At 31.3% G+C, this 15,119-nt stretch overlaps 2 protein-coding genes across 2 annotated transcripts; both read right to left on the bottom strand.

Annotated features, from left to right (window-relative positions):
* Positions 1-9,042: 9,042 nt before the first annotated feature.
* LOC106445223 (WPP domain-interacting protein 1-like) lies at positions 9,043-11,182 on the bottom strand. The gene is made up of 2 exons (XM_013886743.3): positions 9,919-11,182; positions 9,043-9,806 (listed from the first exon to the last, which is right to left on the bottom strand). The coding sequence occupies exons 1-2, from the start codon at positions 10,799-10,801 to the stop codon at positions 9,202-9,204; spliced, it is 1,488 nt and encodes a 495-aa protein (XP_013742197.2). The 5' UTR covers positions 10,802-11,182; the 3' UTR covers positions 9,043-9,201.
* Positions 11,183-11,588: 406 nt separating this feature from the next.
* On the bottom strand, positions 11,589-14,417 carry LOC106445199 (uncharacterized protein At4g26450). Its single transcript, XM_013886717.3, has 4 exons — positions 12,320-14,417; positions 12,076-12,238; positions 11,912-11,990; positions 11,589-11,830 (listed from the first exon to the last, which is right to left on the bottom strand). Exons 1-4 carry the CDS (start codon positions 14,005-14,007, stop codon positions 11,775-11,777), a joined length of 1,986 nt encoding a protein of 661 aa, XP_013742171.2. The 5' UTR covers positions 14,008-14,417; the 3' UTR covers positions 11,589-11,774.
* Between the last annotated feature and the right edge of the window lie 702 nt (positions 14,418-15,119).

Genomic DNA, 15,119 nt, shown 5'->3' with positions numbered 1-15,119 from the left:
CGGGTAAAACTGAACCATTCACAATCGAACCAAACCGAAATAGAGAAAATAGTATGGATTTGGAAGTCCCGAGGATTTTATTTTTTAAAAAACAGCAGTATATGAATATGGTTCAGTATATTAAAGGATCAAATCAAATAAACAAAAGAAACCGATTAATTTAGATATACTAGGTATTTTGCCCGCGATGCGGACTTAAACATTTTCATAATTTTTGAAAAGTTCTTTGTACACTATATTTACTATACTAAAATAAATCTTAAAATAACTTAATATTATATTTTTAATTATATAATTAAAAAATATTATTTCATTAATATTTAATTATATAATTTATGTTTAAACTTTTTACTAAAATACTTTTTTAGATAACAATACAATATATATTTAGAAATTATCTTTTTTTCTGTAATTATATTTTTAGATTTTGAATAATTCAATATTATATTTTTAATTATATAATTAAGAATTTTATTTGATTAATATTTAGTTATATAATTCATGTTTTTAACTTTTTACTAAAAGACTTTTTCAGACAATAATACAATATTTACATAAATTATTTCTTTTTAAATTATTTTTTTTTCAGATAACAATACAATATTTACAGAAATTATCTCTTTTTAAAGTTATATTTTCAGATTTTGAATAATTCTTACTATTATTAATTTTAATCAATTATCTAATCAAATAAATTAAAATTTCGTTTTTATTTTTAAATTTAGTTATACATTTTATTCATTAAGGTATAAACAATATTAACCACTCTGACTTTTAACGTGAGAACTCGATTCCAAAAATTTACTTCGCAAAAAATAGTATAGATTCAGTATTCTATTTTTAATTATATAATTAAGAATTTTATTTGATTAATATTTAGTTATATAATTCATATTTTTTACTTTTTACTAAAAGACTTTTTCAGATAATAATACAATATTTACATAAATTATATCTTTTAAAACTTTTTTTTTTAGATAACAATACAACATTTACAGAAATTATCTCTTTTTAAAATTATATTTTCAGATTTTGGATAATTCTTACTACTATTAATTTTAATCAATTATCTAATCAAATAAATTAAAATTTCATTTTTATTTGTTAGTTTAGTTATACATTTTATTCATTAAAGGTATAAACGAGATTAACCACTCTAACTTTTAACGTGAGAGCTCGATTCCAAAAATTTACTTTGCAAATAATAGTATAGATTAATATACTTATATATAAATTTTATAATAATTTGTATTTAATCAATATTTTCAGTAAAAATCAGAAAATTGACTATAATATTAGTCATTAAAACTATAAATGAGAGATAAGTAATAATGATATTATCGGTAAATATTGTTAATATCTATCCATTTATTCCTAAATAGCATTATAATTATATATTAATATATATATATATATATATTAATATATCAGTATATATATCGGTAAAATAGGTTAATGTTTATTAATTATTTTAAATATCATGATATATATAATAAATAAATTAAACAATAATATTAATTACACTAATAATTTATCCTAAAATTATGGAAAAGATGAAAAATAAGCAAATTAACTAAAGAAAATGATTAATTCATATATATTAGTATACTTATATATATATTTTGTAATAATCTGTATTTGATGAATATTTTCAGTAAAAATCAGATAAATTAGCTATAATATTAGTCATTAAAATTATAAAATGAGAGAGCAGTAATGATGATATTATCAATAGATATTATTAATATTTTTTTTATAAATCAAATGTCCTAAATATCATTATAATTATATATTAAAATATATTTTTATAAAATATTAGTATATATATCTGTAAATAGGTTCATGTTTATTAATAATTTTAAATATCATGATAAATATATAGATATCAAAATAATAGTAATTTAATAATAATATTAATTAAGCTAGTGATTTATCCTAAAATCATGGAAAATATGACAAGTAAGCAAATTAACTAAAACCATGGAGAAAGTGACAAATAAACCAAATCACTTCATAAATTAACTTTAAACTAGGTGTCTTGCCCGCACAAGAGGCATAATCTTCTTATAGATATTTATTATTTTATATTTTGTTAATTCAAAAACAATATGTTAAGTTATTATTTATATTCTTAACAAGTTTACACCAAACAAACAATATGTTAAGTTATTATTTATATTCATAACAAGTTTATACCAAACGTAAAATAATTTATATATGACAGAAAATTTCATTAAAATATATATACTAATTATTGTGTTGAATTTTTCAAAGACTCATATATTAGAAATGTTTTAGACTATATTTTTATAAGAATATTTTTTCTTCATTAATATTTAACTATGTATTGTTGCATATCTTAATTTTTATAATAAGAATATTATTTAAAGATAACAACACAATCTTCTATACTATTATTTATGAAGTGATTTAGCTTATTTGTCATGATTTCTATGATTTTTGGTAGTTTTGCTTATTTGTCATGTTTTGATTAGGTTTAAGCTGAATTATTAATTTATTAATAGTCGGCGTTCACATGGATGCAGAGTTGCCGGTTTGGTTTACAGAGTCAAGTTGAGTCTGTGAATGTCTTGTTGTCAAAAAAAAAAATATTAATTTATTAATAGTTTTTAGTTGAGTTCATAATTTATTAATTTAAATAATATAACTATAAATATGTAATTAGATATATAATTCTTTTAATTTTGCTTATTCGTCATATTTTCCATGATTTTAGTAAAATTTGCTTATTTATCATGTTTTTATTAGGTTTTAGCTTAGTCATTGATTTATTAATAATTTTTAGCTGAATCACTAATTTATTAATTTTAGAAAATATTTGTAATGAATTTTATATATAATTGAAAGCGAATTTTGATTTAATAATATTTAAATATATATGTTATATTAAAATTATTATTTTCTTATTTGTCATATTTTATTAGGTTTGAAGCTTTTATATAAATCATTGACTTATTATTAGTTTTTAACTGAGTATTTATTAATTTTCACAAAACACGTACTGAATTTTATATATAATAAAACACACATTTTATTTTAATAATATTAAATTTATATTTTATATTAAATAATTAATTATAAACTAATATAATAAAATTGTTAAAATATATTTAAAAATTAAGAGAATTCTAATATATTGTGTTGCTATCTGAAAACAATATTTTTTATTATAAAGTTAAAAAACTAAGATATAAAACAGTTAATAATTAAATATTAGTCAAAAAAATATTTACATAAAGATATTTTCTAAACTATTTCTAATATATGAGTGTTTTAAAACTTTTAACACAATAATAAGTACATAATTTGATGAATTTTTTTGACATATATAAATAATTTGATGTTTGATTTAACTATTTAAAATCATAAATAATAATTTAACTTGTGACTAAGTTCAAAACAAATTTTCTTGATTTTAATTTAAACCAGTTTAAGTTTAATCCGTGAAACACTATAGCGTTAGTTGGTCACCACTAGAAGAATGAAAAAAATGAACAAAATTAAAATTAAAATTTCATTTGAAGAATTGGAAAAATATAAATAAATATTAATTTTTGTCCAACTTGTTCCTTATCAAAATTGCATAGAGAAATTTTTTCTTATAAATTCATTCCTCTATGGGAAATTTAGAAGAAAAAAGTGGGATTTACCTCTCAATAGTTTGACTAAAATTTCAACATAATTAGTATAAATTTTGAGGAACAAAAAATTCACCATAATTTTTTCCTTCAACATGTTCACCAATAAGAGTTATATAATGCCAATTTTTGGATTAATAAAACATAAAATAATAAGTATTCATAAGATGATTATGCCCGCATGTGGAGCAAAAAAACCTAGTATATAAGTATTATCTTATTTTTTAGAAATATAAAATATTATTTCAAGAGAACAACAAAATATATGAGAATTATCTTTTTACAAATTTAATATTATTAATATAAAATTTTTTTTAATTAAATTATTATATATAAAAATTTATTAAGGGTAACAACGACATTAAGCAGTGTAACTTTAAACGTGAGAGCTCGATTCTAAAAATTTATTATTAGAAATATAAAATATTATTTCAAGAGAACAACAAAATATATGAGAATTATCTTTTTACAAATTTAATATTATTAATATAAAATTTGTTTTTAATTAAATTATTATATATAAAAATTTATTAAGGGTAACAACGACATTAACCAGTGTAACTTTTAACGTGAGAGCTCGATTCTGAAAATTTACTTCGCAAATAATTGTATAGATATCACGATAAATATATAGATATCAAAATAATAATAATTTAATAATAATATTAATTAAGCTAATGATTTATCCTACAAAATCATGAAAAATATGACAAGTAAGCAAATTAACTAAAATCATTGAGAAAGTGACAAATAAGCCAAATCACTTCATAAATAATAGTATAGATAAATACTGTAGCCTAAAATTAAGGAACATAAATAACTAATCTACTGTTTTTTTTTTTGAATTGAATGTTAAATTTAATCCAAAAAGAAAAGTTCTTTGCTTTACATCAAGTGTAACTATTTTGAAATGAAAAAATTCAAAATTCTATCTCTTTTTTCTATCTTGTGCTAAACCAATATACCATCCCTCCATCAAAATCCTTATCCCCTCTCTTCTTTATAATTGAGAACTTGTTTCTCACCATCTTATCAATCCATTTAATCAACAGCTCTGCTGGTTTAGGAGTTTCCCCATGTCTTCTCCTGTTCCTTTCTATCCAAATTGTGTGCACTGCAGCTTGAAAAGCATACCGCAAAGTGAAAAGCTTGATCTTCCCTTGAGTATTATCCAAAGCCACTCGCATAATACCCCTCCAACTCGTTGTGTATTGAGTATCCATAACTCTCCTTGTCAAACCCTCCCAAATCTGAGAAGAATATGGACAGACAAAGAAAAGGTGAGCCAAAGTCTCCATAGGATCTTGGCAAAACACACAAGTAGTATCAACACTGCCTCCCCAATTACTCATTCTTTCACCCGTAGATAACCTTTCCTTCATCGCCATCCACATAACAAAAGATAATTTTGGAATAGCATGCTTAAACCAGACCATCTTTTTCCAGTAGCAGCTCTGATACTGCACTCTAGTCACTTGCCAAGTCTCCTTCAATGAGAAACGATTCTTGTAATCTCCCTTTCCATTTCTCCATAAAGATACATCTTCTTCCTCTGTAATATTGGCTTTATATCTATCAATTACCTCTTCAACTCTATTGAAGATAGGATTTTTATGGAATCTCCTGCGATGTCTACTGCATTCACACACCATTGCGTTAATAGAGATTCCCATATCAATATAGCCTCTATCACAAAGAAGATCTTTCAAACACCTCAAAGGAGACCACGACTCATACCAAAAGGATGTGTTCCTCCCATTCTTTATTTCCACTCTGTATAGCTTCTTCGCAACCTCTCTACATTTTAAAAGCTTTCGCCACACTAATCTACTGTTATTTATTAATACAAAAATTATATATACCTACTAACTCGTATATATAGCTGCACTTTAATCCAAACTAGGTGTTGGCTGGTACCTTGCGGGAGCTAATATATATTCTTAATAATTTTATTTTAATATTATTTTTATATTTATGCTAATGTATTTAATTAGATATAAATATTAATTTTGTGTGTGTTTTCAGTCTTTTTAACCAAATCTCAATTGCTTATTACGTGGCAATTTTTTTCTTATTGTTTATACATGGTTTTTCTATTTGGACATTGAATCCCAATTTGACAGAGTTTCTTTTGATATTAAAAATTCTAATTTTAAAATTTTGGCTTAAGTGCAACCACACTCAATATGAAGGAAAAATATGTATTTAGTAGTATATGTTCTTGGCTACGTAGAAATATGCAACTAACTTAAATAAAACTCAATAATACATATCACTGTGATTTTCAGGATAGGTGTACAGAAATCTGATACTTGGTCTGCATACCAAGACCCAAAGTGTATGTTAAAAATGTATCACTAATATTAAAAATTTAAATTAGCGTCGTGTCATAAAAATAAAATAACATTAAGTTAAATTAAATTCTGAATAAAATTTATATTGTGTCTTGAATAGTTAAATCTAACTTAGTTAAAAAAATTCTTATGCAATGAGATATTTTAAAGGTTCAACATTCATAACTAATATTTAAAACACAAAGAATTATAAAGAAAACTCGTGAACAAACATATCATAAATAGGGCACATCAATAAAAAAAATATGATATAGAAAATTCACAGACTAAAAATTCTTTTTCATATTGACGTCCCAATATTTTTTAAAATTTCTTGAAATAATTATTTGTTGACTCTTTTGAATAATCACCACAAGATATGATTTTGGTTATTATATAGGAATTTATCTTAAAAAGTAGAGGAGTCATTTTATATTTTATGGTATAACCATTGAAGGTAAAATTATACAGAATAAAATAATCTCATTGGGATAAATTAGATCGTAAATTACCAAAAGACAAGTTGATAAAAGAACATTTATCAATAGAATCATTAGTCCTAGTTCCCTACAAAATAAATTTTTATCAACAGAATTTTTAATTAAAAATAAAATTAAAACATTTTTATAGGTGAAATTGTTATATGTGTTGATTATATAAGATATGTTATCTTATATCTTAATGATGCCAAAATGTTAAGTAGAAATAAATGAAATTTGATTTTCTGGAGAATGTCCATTTAAAAAAAACACATGAAAATAAGTTGTGACTTGTATTTTAATAGAATAGATAATAGATATTTTGGAATCTAAAACAATTAATTGTACAATATAACAATGTTGGGCTCTTTTAGGCTTCTTCCAGATGCTATTTGTAAAAGGTAATGGTAACTCTTGCTAACTTTGTTTTCAATCTTTTTTCCTTCTAATGCAACCAATTTAGCAAAAGTATAAAATATAACAAGTTAGCCCTGACGTCTGTCTAAAATATGTGGTGATCTTGGTTCCGTTTTGTTAAACTTAACTGAAAGCACAACAATATATATATTATTGCATAATGCATAAGGTTGGATTTGAACTCAGATAAGGTGATCATGATAATATACTGTCCTCTCAAAGAAACGTCTAGAGTGAAGATTTGGTATAATATCAATATCCTAGTGTGTTTAACTTACAAACTTTTTGTAAATAATTAGGGGAAATTCATAGCAACATATTTATACCAATATCATCGTGCTTTTCATTGTTGGGAAATTGTTACAAATAGCACATTCATATTACCACTTTTCATATTTACACTAATCATTTTTATCTTTACTTTTAATGAAAGGTAAAAGATAATTATATCTTAAAGGTTAACTAATATAGACTTAGAATTTAGAACTAAGGGGTGAAGTATGGTTTTTGGAATGTGAAATTTAGGATTCTAATAAATATATAAATAAATATTAAAAAATATATAAAAAAATTTAAAAAATAATATCAAACATAATTTTCGTTTTTTAAAAAAAATTTGAACAAAAAATAAAAACAAAAATTGAAAAAAAAATTCAAAAGAAAAATATAAAAAAGTTCGAATTTGAAAAAGTATAATTTGAAAACATAAAAAAAAAAATTTATTTTTTTTTTTATTTTTTTATTTTATTTAAATAATAATTTATTATATATATAATAACAAGGGCATAAAATTCTTTTCTCGAAAATATCTCTTTATTGGTGGTAAAAATAAAAAGTTATACCATGAAAGTGGTAAACATATAATTTATCCTTCATTGTTTTTCTTGGAAAGGGGAGGGGGGAGGGGGGTTGATTTCTTGATTATTGAGAGAAGTTTTCACTTAGTGGTGAATGCGGTTAGGTAAGGTTTCTTAAAGTTTAGGGATTGTAATCAGTGGTCCCGAGGTCTACTCTTATCTCGTCTGTTACGTGTAGCTTCTTTCCGAAATGTTGATTTTGATAAACATATATTCCCTCTGTTTTAAAATACATGAAGTTTTAAGATTGTGCACAACTATTAAGAAAATTATTTTTTATCTTAAAAATATCATTAAAATATAAATTAAAAGTTATTCAACCAATCACAAAACATACTACAAAATATCATTGGTTACACAGTTTTTGATAAAGTGAAAAAGTGCATTGATATATGAAAACATCATCTATTTTGAAACATCAAAAACTCACTAAAACATCATCTATTTTGAAACGGATGGAGTATTTCATTTGATCAAAAAAAAAAAGATAAACATATATTTCCATAAATCAGTAAACAGCAAAAACAACACAACGAGATAAAGTAAAATGATTACTGTAAGTCTTCTACCATATATCAAACCACATTGTATGTAAATTATTCCTTTTTGAGATATATACATACCATTGCATCATATCATCATATCATTTTCGTTTCTTTAAAGCTTTGGTTCAGTTAGAGCATCCAGAACAATGAAGCTGTCAATTATGTGTTCTCATGTATAAAATAAATAAAAATCAGGAGAGAGCATGAAAAGCTCTCATTTGAGAGATACACTCTACACTTGTCAATCAAACTTGATTCAATAGCTTTTAAAAGTTTAAAAATAATTAAATAAACAAAAGATTAATATTTTAATACTTGAGAGATTGGTATCTGTTCTACCACTAATGAATGATGCCCTTAAAATCAAATTGTACTATTGTTTCTCTTATATTAATCCCGGGTTAGATTTGGCTTTTCAAAATTGAATTAACTTCAACAATAATACATTTCGGTTTGGTTTACGGATCGGTTATTTACTCGGCTGTGTATAGAAGTGGTGTGACACATCACTCTTTTTTTATTCCCTTTTCTATGTTTGGTTGGTAACAGAAAGTGAACTGAACAACTTTCGAATATATAAACTACACTCTACACCGCTATGACTAAGACCGTGCAAAGGTCTGGCGTTTCCAGCGAAAGAATATTGATCGGCGTTTTAAAGAGTTTGCATGTCCTTACGTGATGACTGACGAATCAAATCAACAACATGAACAGTGACTGTGCAAAGACATTAATGTTCAGCCACATGACCATTATCCAACTGTAGAATTTTATTCCAACAAAATATAAAGTAGCATGTCTTTTAATTCTATAACCAGACGCCAAAACTCTATAGCTGAAACGCTAACACGACATGCAAAAAGCCAAGAAAATAAAGAACTCAGTTTCCTACCAAAAAAACCCAAAAAAGGTCAGGTGGGTACAACAACGATATCAGAAGACTCCGGCACCAATTGAGACATGAACACCATAACTACCATTAGCAGTAATACTAATTGTATAAGAAAGCATGAAGTAATCTTACATGCTCTCTTCTTGATGCTTCCTGTGGTTTCTACGCACTCGTTTTGCAGGTCTTGAGCTCTGTTTCTTAAACTCGCAGCCTTCGTTTGAACTTTGTCCAAGCTGTTCAGTGTCTCATAAGCTTGCTCCTCTGCCAATGACTCTTGTGTTTCAACCAGCTTCATCTGATGATTCAAGTTATCAACAGATCTTGAATATATCAGATATTCAATCTCGGCTTCAATCTTTTGCCGGAAGATATCTTCGACCACCGTCTCTGAAACGTTTCCTGATTCTCCACACGAGCGTTTGTTTTGGTTCGTGGTGGATTCAAGCTCACGAATGTGTGATTCTTTCACCTCAAGCATGGACCTTGTTTCTTCTAGCTTGATCTCCAGCTGTCCAACAGTGTTCACCAAGGCTACAATCTCTGAGCCAGGTGAGCTTATCTCACTAGCTCCCTCATGATGCTGTGCCATCGTTTCCTTCCCGATCTCCCGGTATTGCTGAACCTCTGCACATGAAATTGCATAAGGACTAATAACAAGAAACTTGTATGGAAACAGCAGTAAAACATAGTCCAAGTTTCAGTGACAGATAGCAACAGCAAAAATTACAGTGGATACCTTTTTCAAGAGCTTCTTGCAAGGTGAGGAAACCATCAATAGCCTCTGTTAACGGATCTTGTTCCTCCGAAAAACCATTGTTATTGTTTATTGACTCTTCTCCTTCTCCTTCTCCTTCAGCATCGTCATTTCTCTTTGAAGTTTCTCCATTCATATCAGCTTCATCACCAATCATTCCCTTGTGGTTCATCATCATGCTTCCACTCGGCTTTCTTGAATCAGATTCCAAGCTGGAATGAGAGTTCTCCTTCTCGACACTTTCTCCTCTATGCTTCTTACTATTCTCTACCCGATCTTTCCCTCTCTGACCACCTGAACTAATAATCATTGGTGTAGAAGACTTACTACTCCGATCATCATCCTTTCCTAAACCAACAACACCAGCTGAAAAACCAATCCCTGCCATAAACCTAGCATCATCAAAACCGCCACTTTTCAACATATTCACAGACCCAACAGATCCCTGACTCTCTTGCTCAAACTCCGGTGACTGAAACAGCATCTGCTTATTACCGTGCGAATGAGCAGCAGAACCAGACAAGCCTCTCTTCAGAACTTTACTATTCTCCATATCACCAGACGTGTCTTTCACAAGGTCTCTCCTGATCCGCCTCCATTTCCTCAAACCACGCCCTTTTGAAAGAACCGGAGAGTGAGAACCACCACCTACCGAATCAAAGTTCAACGCTTTACCAGATGATTCGTTTTCACCACTTCTCGTCGAAACAAGCTTCACACTGTCGTCAGAGAAGGACCCCTGATCCAAACTCCTACCATTATCATCATCATCAGCAGCAGCAGCAGCAGTGTTGATGGAAGCTTGTTGGATCAAACCATTATCACCAATAGACTCAAGCGCAGAGCTTTCACTCTCCAAATCCATCAAAACCCCAAATTCAACGATACGCAATCAAATCAAAAGTCAACTCAAACAAAGTTACAATTCAAGGAAAGTGAGAACCATCCACTGAATCAAGGGTGCGCGAGAGAGAGAAGCAACGATCACGAAATGAAATAATCAAATCCAACATAGATTAGAGAGGATCCAGCTCGATCGAACACACACACACACACACGCGCGCGCGCGCGAACTGAATCGGAGGTAAGGTGATTCGATGAGATCGAAGGAGGATGCGAAACCCTAATCCCACGACGACGATGGGATTCGCAGATCTCTAATCTATCATCATCATACGTGCTCGTTCAAATGTAGAAACTTTCGTCGCCGGAAACTTTTTTCACCTTTTTATTTTATTTTTCCCTTTGCGGTTATTCGTTTCCATTTTATTTTATTCTTAAATGGACGTGTGGGTTGCTGATTCTGACACGTGGTGAGATCCTTTGCCCCCTCAGCAACAATTAGTCATTTTTGACCGTCCGATTCTATATTATATCAGAATTGTTTATTATATTAGAATTTCAGAGAAAAAAAAAAGCATCTCCGTCTTTATTATATTAGAATCAAAAATCAAATTGTTTAGATCCCACTCAGATTTCTTACCTGTTTTGATGGAAATTGTTTGCACAAAAGGGAAGAATGTTTTTTATTTGATTTTCAAATACTGAGAAAAGATTCCTCCCATACTTATCATGTTGAATCTCAAATACATGCATGTATATAAACATCATGCGCTTGGGTTATTACTTGTAAGAGGTTGGAGACTGAAGTATACCTAAAACATGGGAGACGCATGGATAATAATAATAAACAGAGAATTACAAGGGTACAATCATAAACACACACACAAACACAAAAGTCTTTTGAATCTTTTACATCTCAGAGGGATTAGCACCAAACGAGATGGCTACACAGACAGCGGCTTAATAGTAATACTAGTAGAAGAAAGAAGGGCGTATCAGAAAGGCTTCTCGTAGCCTCGAGCTGGAGGTTGGTCCCAAGTTTGCAAAAATGCTGCAACACACATACATGACAGATGAATAAAGCAAGGTCTTTTAAAGGTGAACGTAAAACAGCTAACTGATGTGGCCTTACTCAAAGGTATTTCTCCGAGCGACATGAATATGGAATCGTCGTCTGTATTATTTGGTGCTTGGTCATTTCCAAGAGCTCCCTGTGACGTTTTCAGGTGATAGTTAGCATTAGCAACCAAAACCCATTCTATGCGCCTTAAAACACTTGACAAGTAACGTAAGTACCTCTCTGTCTTGAACGACAACATCGTTATTCTGTGGCACACTAGTACTGATTCCTGGGTTTATTGCAGGAATGTTTCCGAATGAATCAAGATACTCTACCATCATGAGCCCTTCATTGTAGTCTGGAACGTCATTGATGCCCATATATGCCCCAGCTTCTTGTCTGTTACATGTTTTAATCAAACTCATTAGCCAAAAATTTCAAAGATGTGTATACAGGTGTAGAATGGGACTTAGCCAGTACTTTCTCCCGGGATTGTTGCTGGACTTGACCACATCAGGAGTATCATCATTGTCCAGATCAATCACTTCTATCTCTTTACCATTGCTCACCCGAGTACTAGTACTGAAGTCAAGAGACTTGCTAGAACTGCTCATTGAGAGATCAAAACCAACAGGTTGGCTAGATTCCCTTTTGCCATCATTCGCACCATCCGATCCTCCCCCTAGGTTTAGGTCACAGATCTTAAACGAAGCAGGAAATAGCTGATGCTCTTCTGCATACCCGGGACCCAAGTCAATCAGTCTCCTGCTGAACGAGCTTGTCTTCTCATTTCCTTCAGGACCACATTGGAGTTCGCTTGTTTTCAATACGTTGAAGTGTTCATTGGTTTCAGAAGCTGGCACAGGGACCCAGTTTCTCTGTCGTTTTGCTCCTTCCTCCATGCCACTGTCTTCAGCAGCCCGTTTCTCGCCTCCTTTCCCCAACGAATGTGATCTGTGGATGCTAGGCAAGTCTAGTCCTGCTTCTTTCTCACTACTTTCCCTGAGAATGCTATTGGGGAAAGAGTTAGACCTGTTGCATTTACTGTTCTCAACAAATTGAACAAGAGGCAAATCTTCAACATGGTCGTTAACAAATCCAGATGACTGGCCTTGAGTCTCAGATTGCTTTTCGGTTTGGTGTTCTTCTAGAAGTCCAAGAACATGAGAGGTTTCTTTGTTATTTTGACTCAAAGAAAGCTTGGGGCCTTTAGCAGTCAGGGAAGAGCGTGTCCTCGTAGGCACCTTCTCAAACTTACACAGTGTTGCCAAATCAATACCACTCTCCGTGAATGATTCATCACCACCACAATGGTCATTAATAGATGCATCCTCACAATGTTGAAGAACCGGCGCATCTTCCATATCAGTCTGCCTCTCATTTTCTCCACCAGTCCTACCCTTAATCTCCCCGGAACCAGCACTCAAGCTAGAAGAACCTTCCGACACTTTCGAGATTTCACAATCATGCACAACTTCTTTCCCAGCACTGGAGGAACCTGTCTTACTCTGCGCCTCATCCTGGAGACTGTACTTGTCCAACACAGACTCGGAATCACCAGCTCCTTCACGCTTCCTCATAAACTCACCAGAGGTTGTTGACCTCTGAACGGAGCTAGCAATATCTTCCGCAAGTGGCTGCTCCTCTCGATGCTCAGACACAGAGTCTTCATAAGCTTTACTCCTCTCAGACCAAGACCCGCTCCTGTCAAAATCCGAGTCGTAACGGTTAGACCTCCTTCTGGATCCAGCTGAGTTATAACCATCAACAAACCTCCTTCTATCTCCACCAGGAGCTGCTGCTTCTTTAGAACTCTGAAACTTCCTGAAATTACCATTCTGCCCCTTGCTGGAAAGAGCAGTTTCTGGTAAAACACCCTGAGTAACCAAGTACTCTGCTGCTAAACGACCTGCCTCCATGAAAACGTCCCCGCCGCCACCACCACCACTTCGGCGTTGAACAGGTGGAGGAGGGAGAGGAGGAGGAGGAAGCTGATTCTGATACGATTTAGAACGTCCTCTCCCTCGTCCGTATCCACGGTTAAACCCACGGTGCTGCTGGTGGTGGTCCGAGGCATAGAAGCCACGTCCTCTCATAGGACGTTCAGGTGAAATTCGAGAGCCAGATCTATAGCCATTCCCGAAACTGCGTTGTCTACTACCATGCATCTTAAAAATAATAGCTCTGGTTCAAGTAATCACGATGGATCTCGAGTTCACGATTCGGCAAAGATCTAACCTCCCCTGCTACCGAATCGGGAGATTATTGGATCAGCTTGTTCGATTCCGTTGAGTGAAATGGAAACATCACGGTGAGGTTTAACGGTGTCAATACACTTGAGTTCTTCATCAATAAGAAGAACCCTAGGATTCACCCAAACTGAGTTTCAGCAGTCAAAAGTTTTTACGGCGAGTATTTCCGATCTAGGGTTTGCGATGAATGACCATGAACACACGAAGAAGAGCCAGTAGTGTGGTGGTGGTTTCAGTTATCCAGATTACAGCGGCGAAAAATATCTTCAAACGCTGATTCCACCGATTTGGGGGGGTTTTCGCGTTTCTATTTTTTGCGTCTGTCTACGAATCTAACCTATACTAAAAGGGTTATATGAGCATCAGTGAAGCTGTCCACGTAGGACAATTAAATCAGCCAATTAGAAACTTTCGTTTCTCCACGTCACCTAAGTTTTCTGTAACAAATATAATCTTTGCGTAGAAAAAGCCCATTCGATCTTCCACATAGACCCAGTTCTTGGTCCACATGTCGATTCTCCTTCCTCCTTCTCCAGTCCTTCGCAACCGAGTATCTAATCTCAGCTCGGATCTTCGGGTAACGTCATCCTCAATCATCAAACCTCTTCCATTACTGTAACTCTCCCACATAAATCAATCTCTTCATTTTTCCACCCCTCACCTTATATATATTTGTCGGCTCTTTGCTCATTCAATCCACAAAGCCGTCAATCAAAACTCAACACATCCATGGCTAACAACAACAGGGAAAATTAATGGCGACAGCTCCAGCTGATGGTTAATCGCTAAAACCTCTCACCGTTTTAATCCCAAATTTAAGTGTTTAAAATATGTTGATATGCAATCGTCGTGGCTGATTTGTTGATTGTTCTTTTTGTCGTTTCTGCTTCATCTCCTCCATGGGCTCCTGGCGCAATTTGAAACACGTTCTTACACAGATACCCTGTTTTCGTAATGTTTCCTTATCTAACTAATTTGTGTTTCATCAATCATTAATTTGGTTTTAACTCTATGTGATTGCTTCTCCT

The sequence above is a fragment of the Brassica napus genome, chromosome A1, assembly GCF_020379485.1.
Source record: "Brassica napus cultivar Da-Ae chromosome A1, Da-Ae, whole genome shotgun sequence".
Lineage (NCBI taxonomy): Eukaryota > Viridiplantae > Streptophyta > Magnoliopsida > Brassicales > Brassicaceae > Brassica > Brassica napus.
The sequence above is the reverse complement of the archived record's forward strand: the minus strand, read 5'-3'. Positions and strand labels throughout refer to the sequence as shown.

What these genes read in the sequence shown, in the direction of transcription:
- LOC106445223 (XM_013886743.3), bottom strand. Translation starts at nt 10,801, where the DNA reads ATGGATTTGGAGAGTGAAAGCTCTGCGCTTGAGTCTATTGGTGATAAT. An exon ending in GCAAGAAGCTCTTGAAAAAG is followed by an intron (nt 9,807 to 9,918) that starts GTATCCACTGTA and finishes TTTCATGTGCAG; the next exon opens with AGGTTCAGCAATACCGGGAG.
- LOC106445199 (XM_013886717.3), bottom strand. Translation starts at nt 14,007, where the DNA reads ATGCATGGTAGTAGACAACGCAGTTTCGGGAATGGCTATAGATCTGGC. An exon ending in TTGTCGTTCAAGACAGAGAG is followed by an intron (nt 11,991 to 12,075) that starts GTACTTACGTTA and finishes AAAACGTCACAG; the next exon opens with GGAGCTCTTGGAAATGACCA. An exon ending in GCTCGGAGAAATACCTTTGA is followed by an intron (nt 11,831 to 11,911) that starts GTAAGGCCACAT and finishes TGTGTGTTGCAG; the next exon opens with CATTTTTGCAAACTTGGGAC.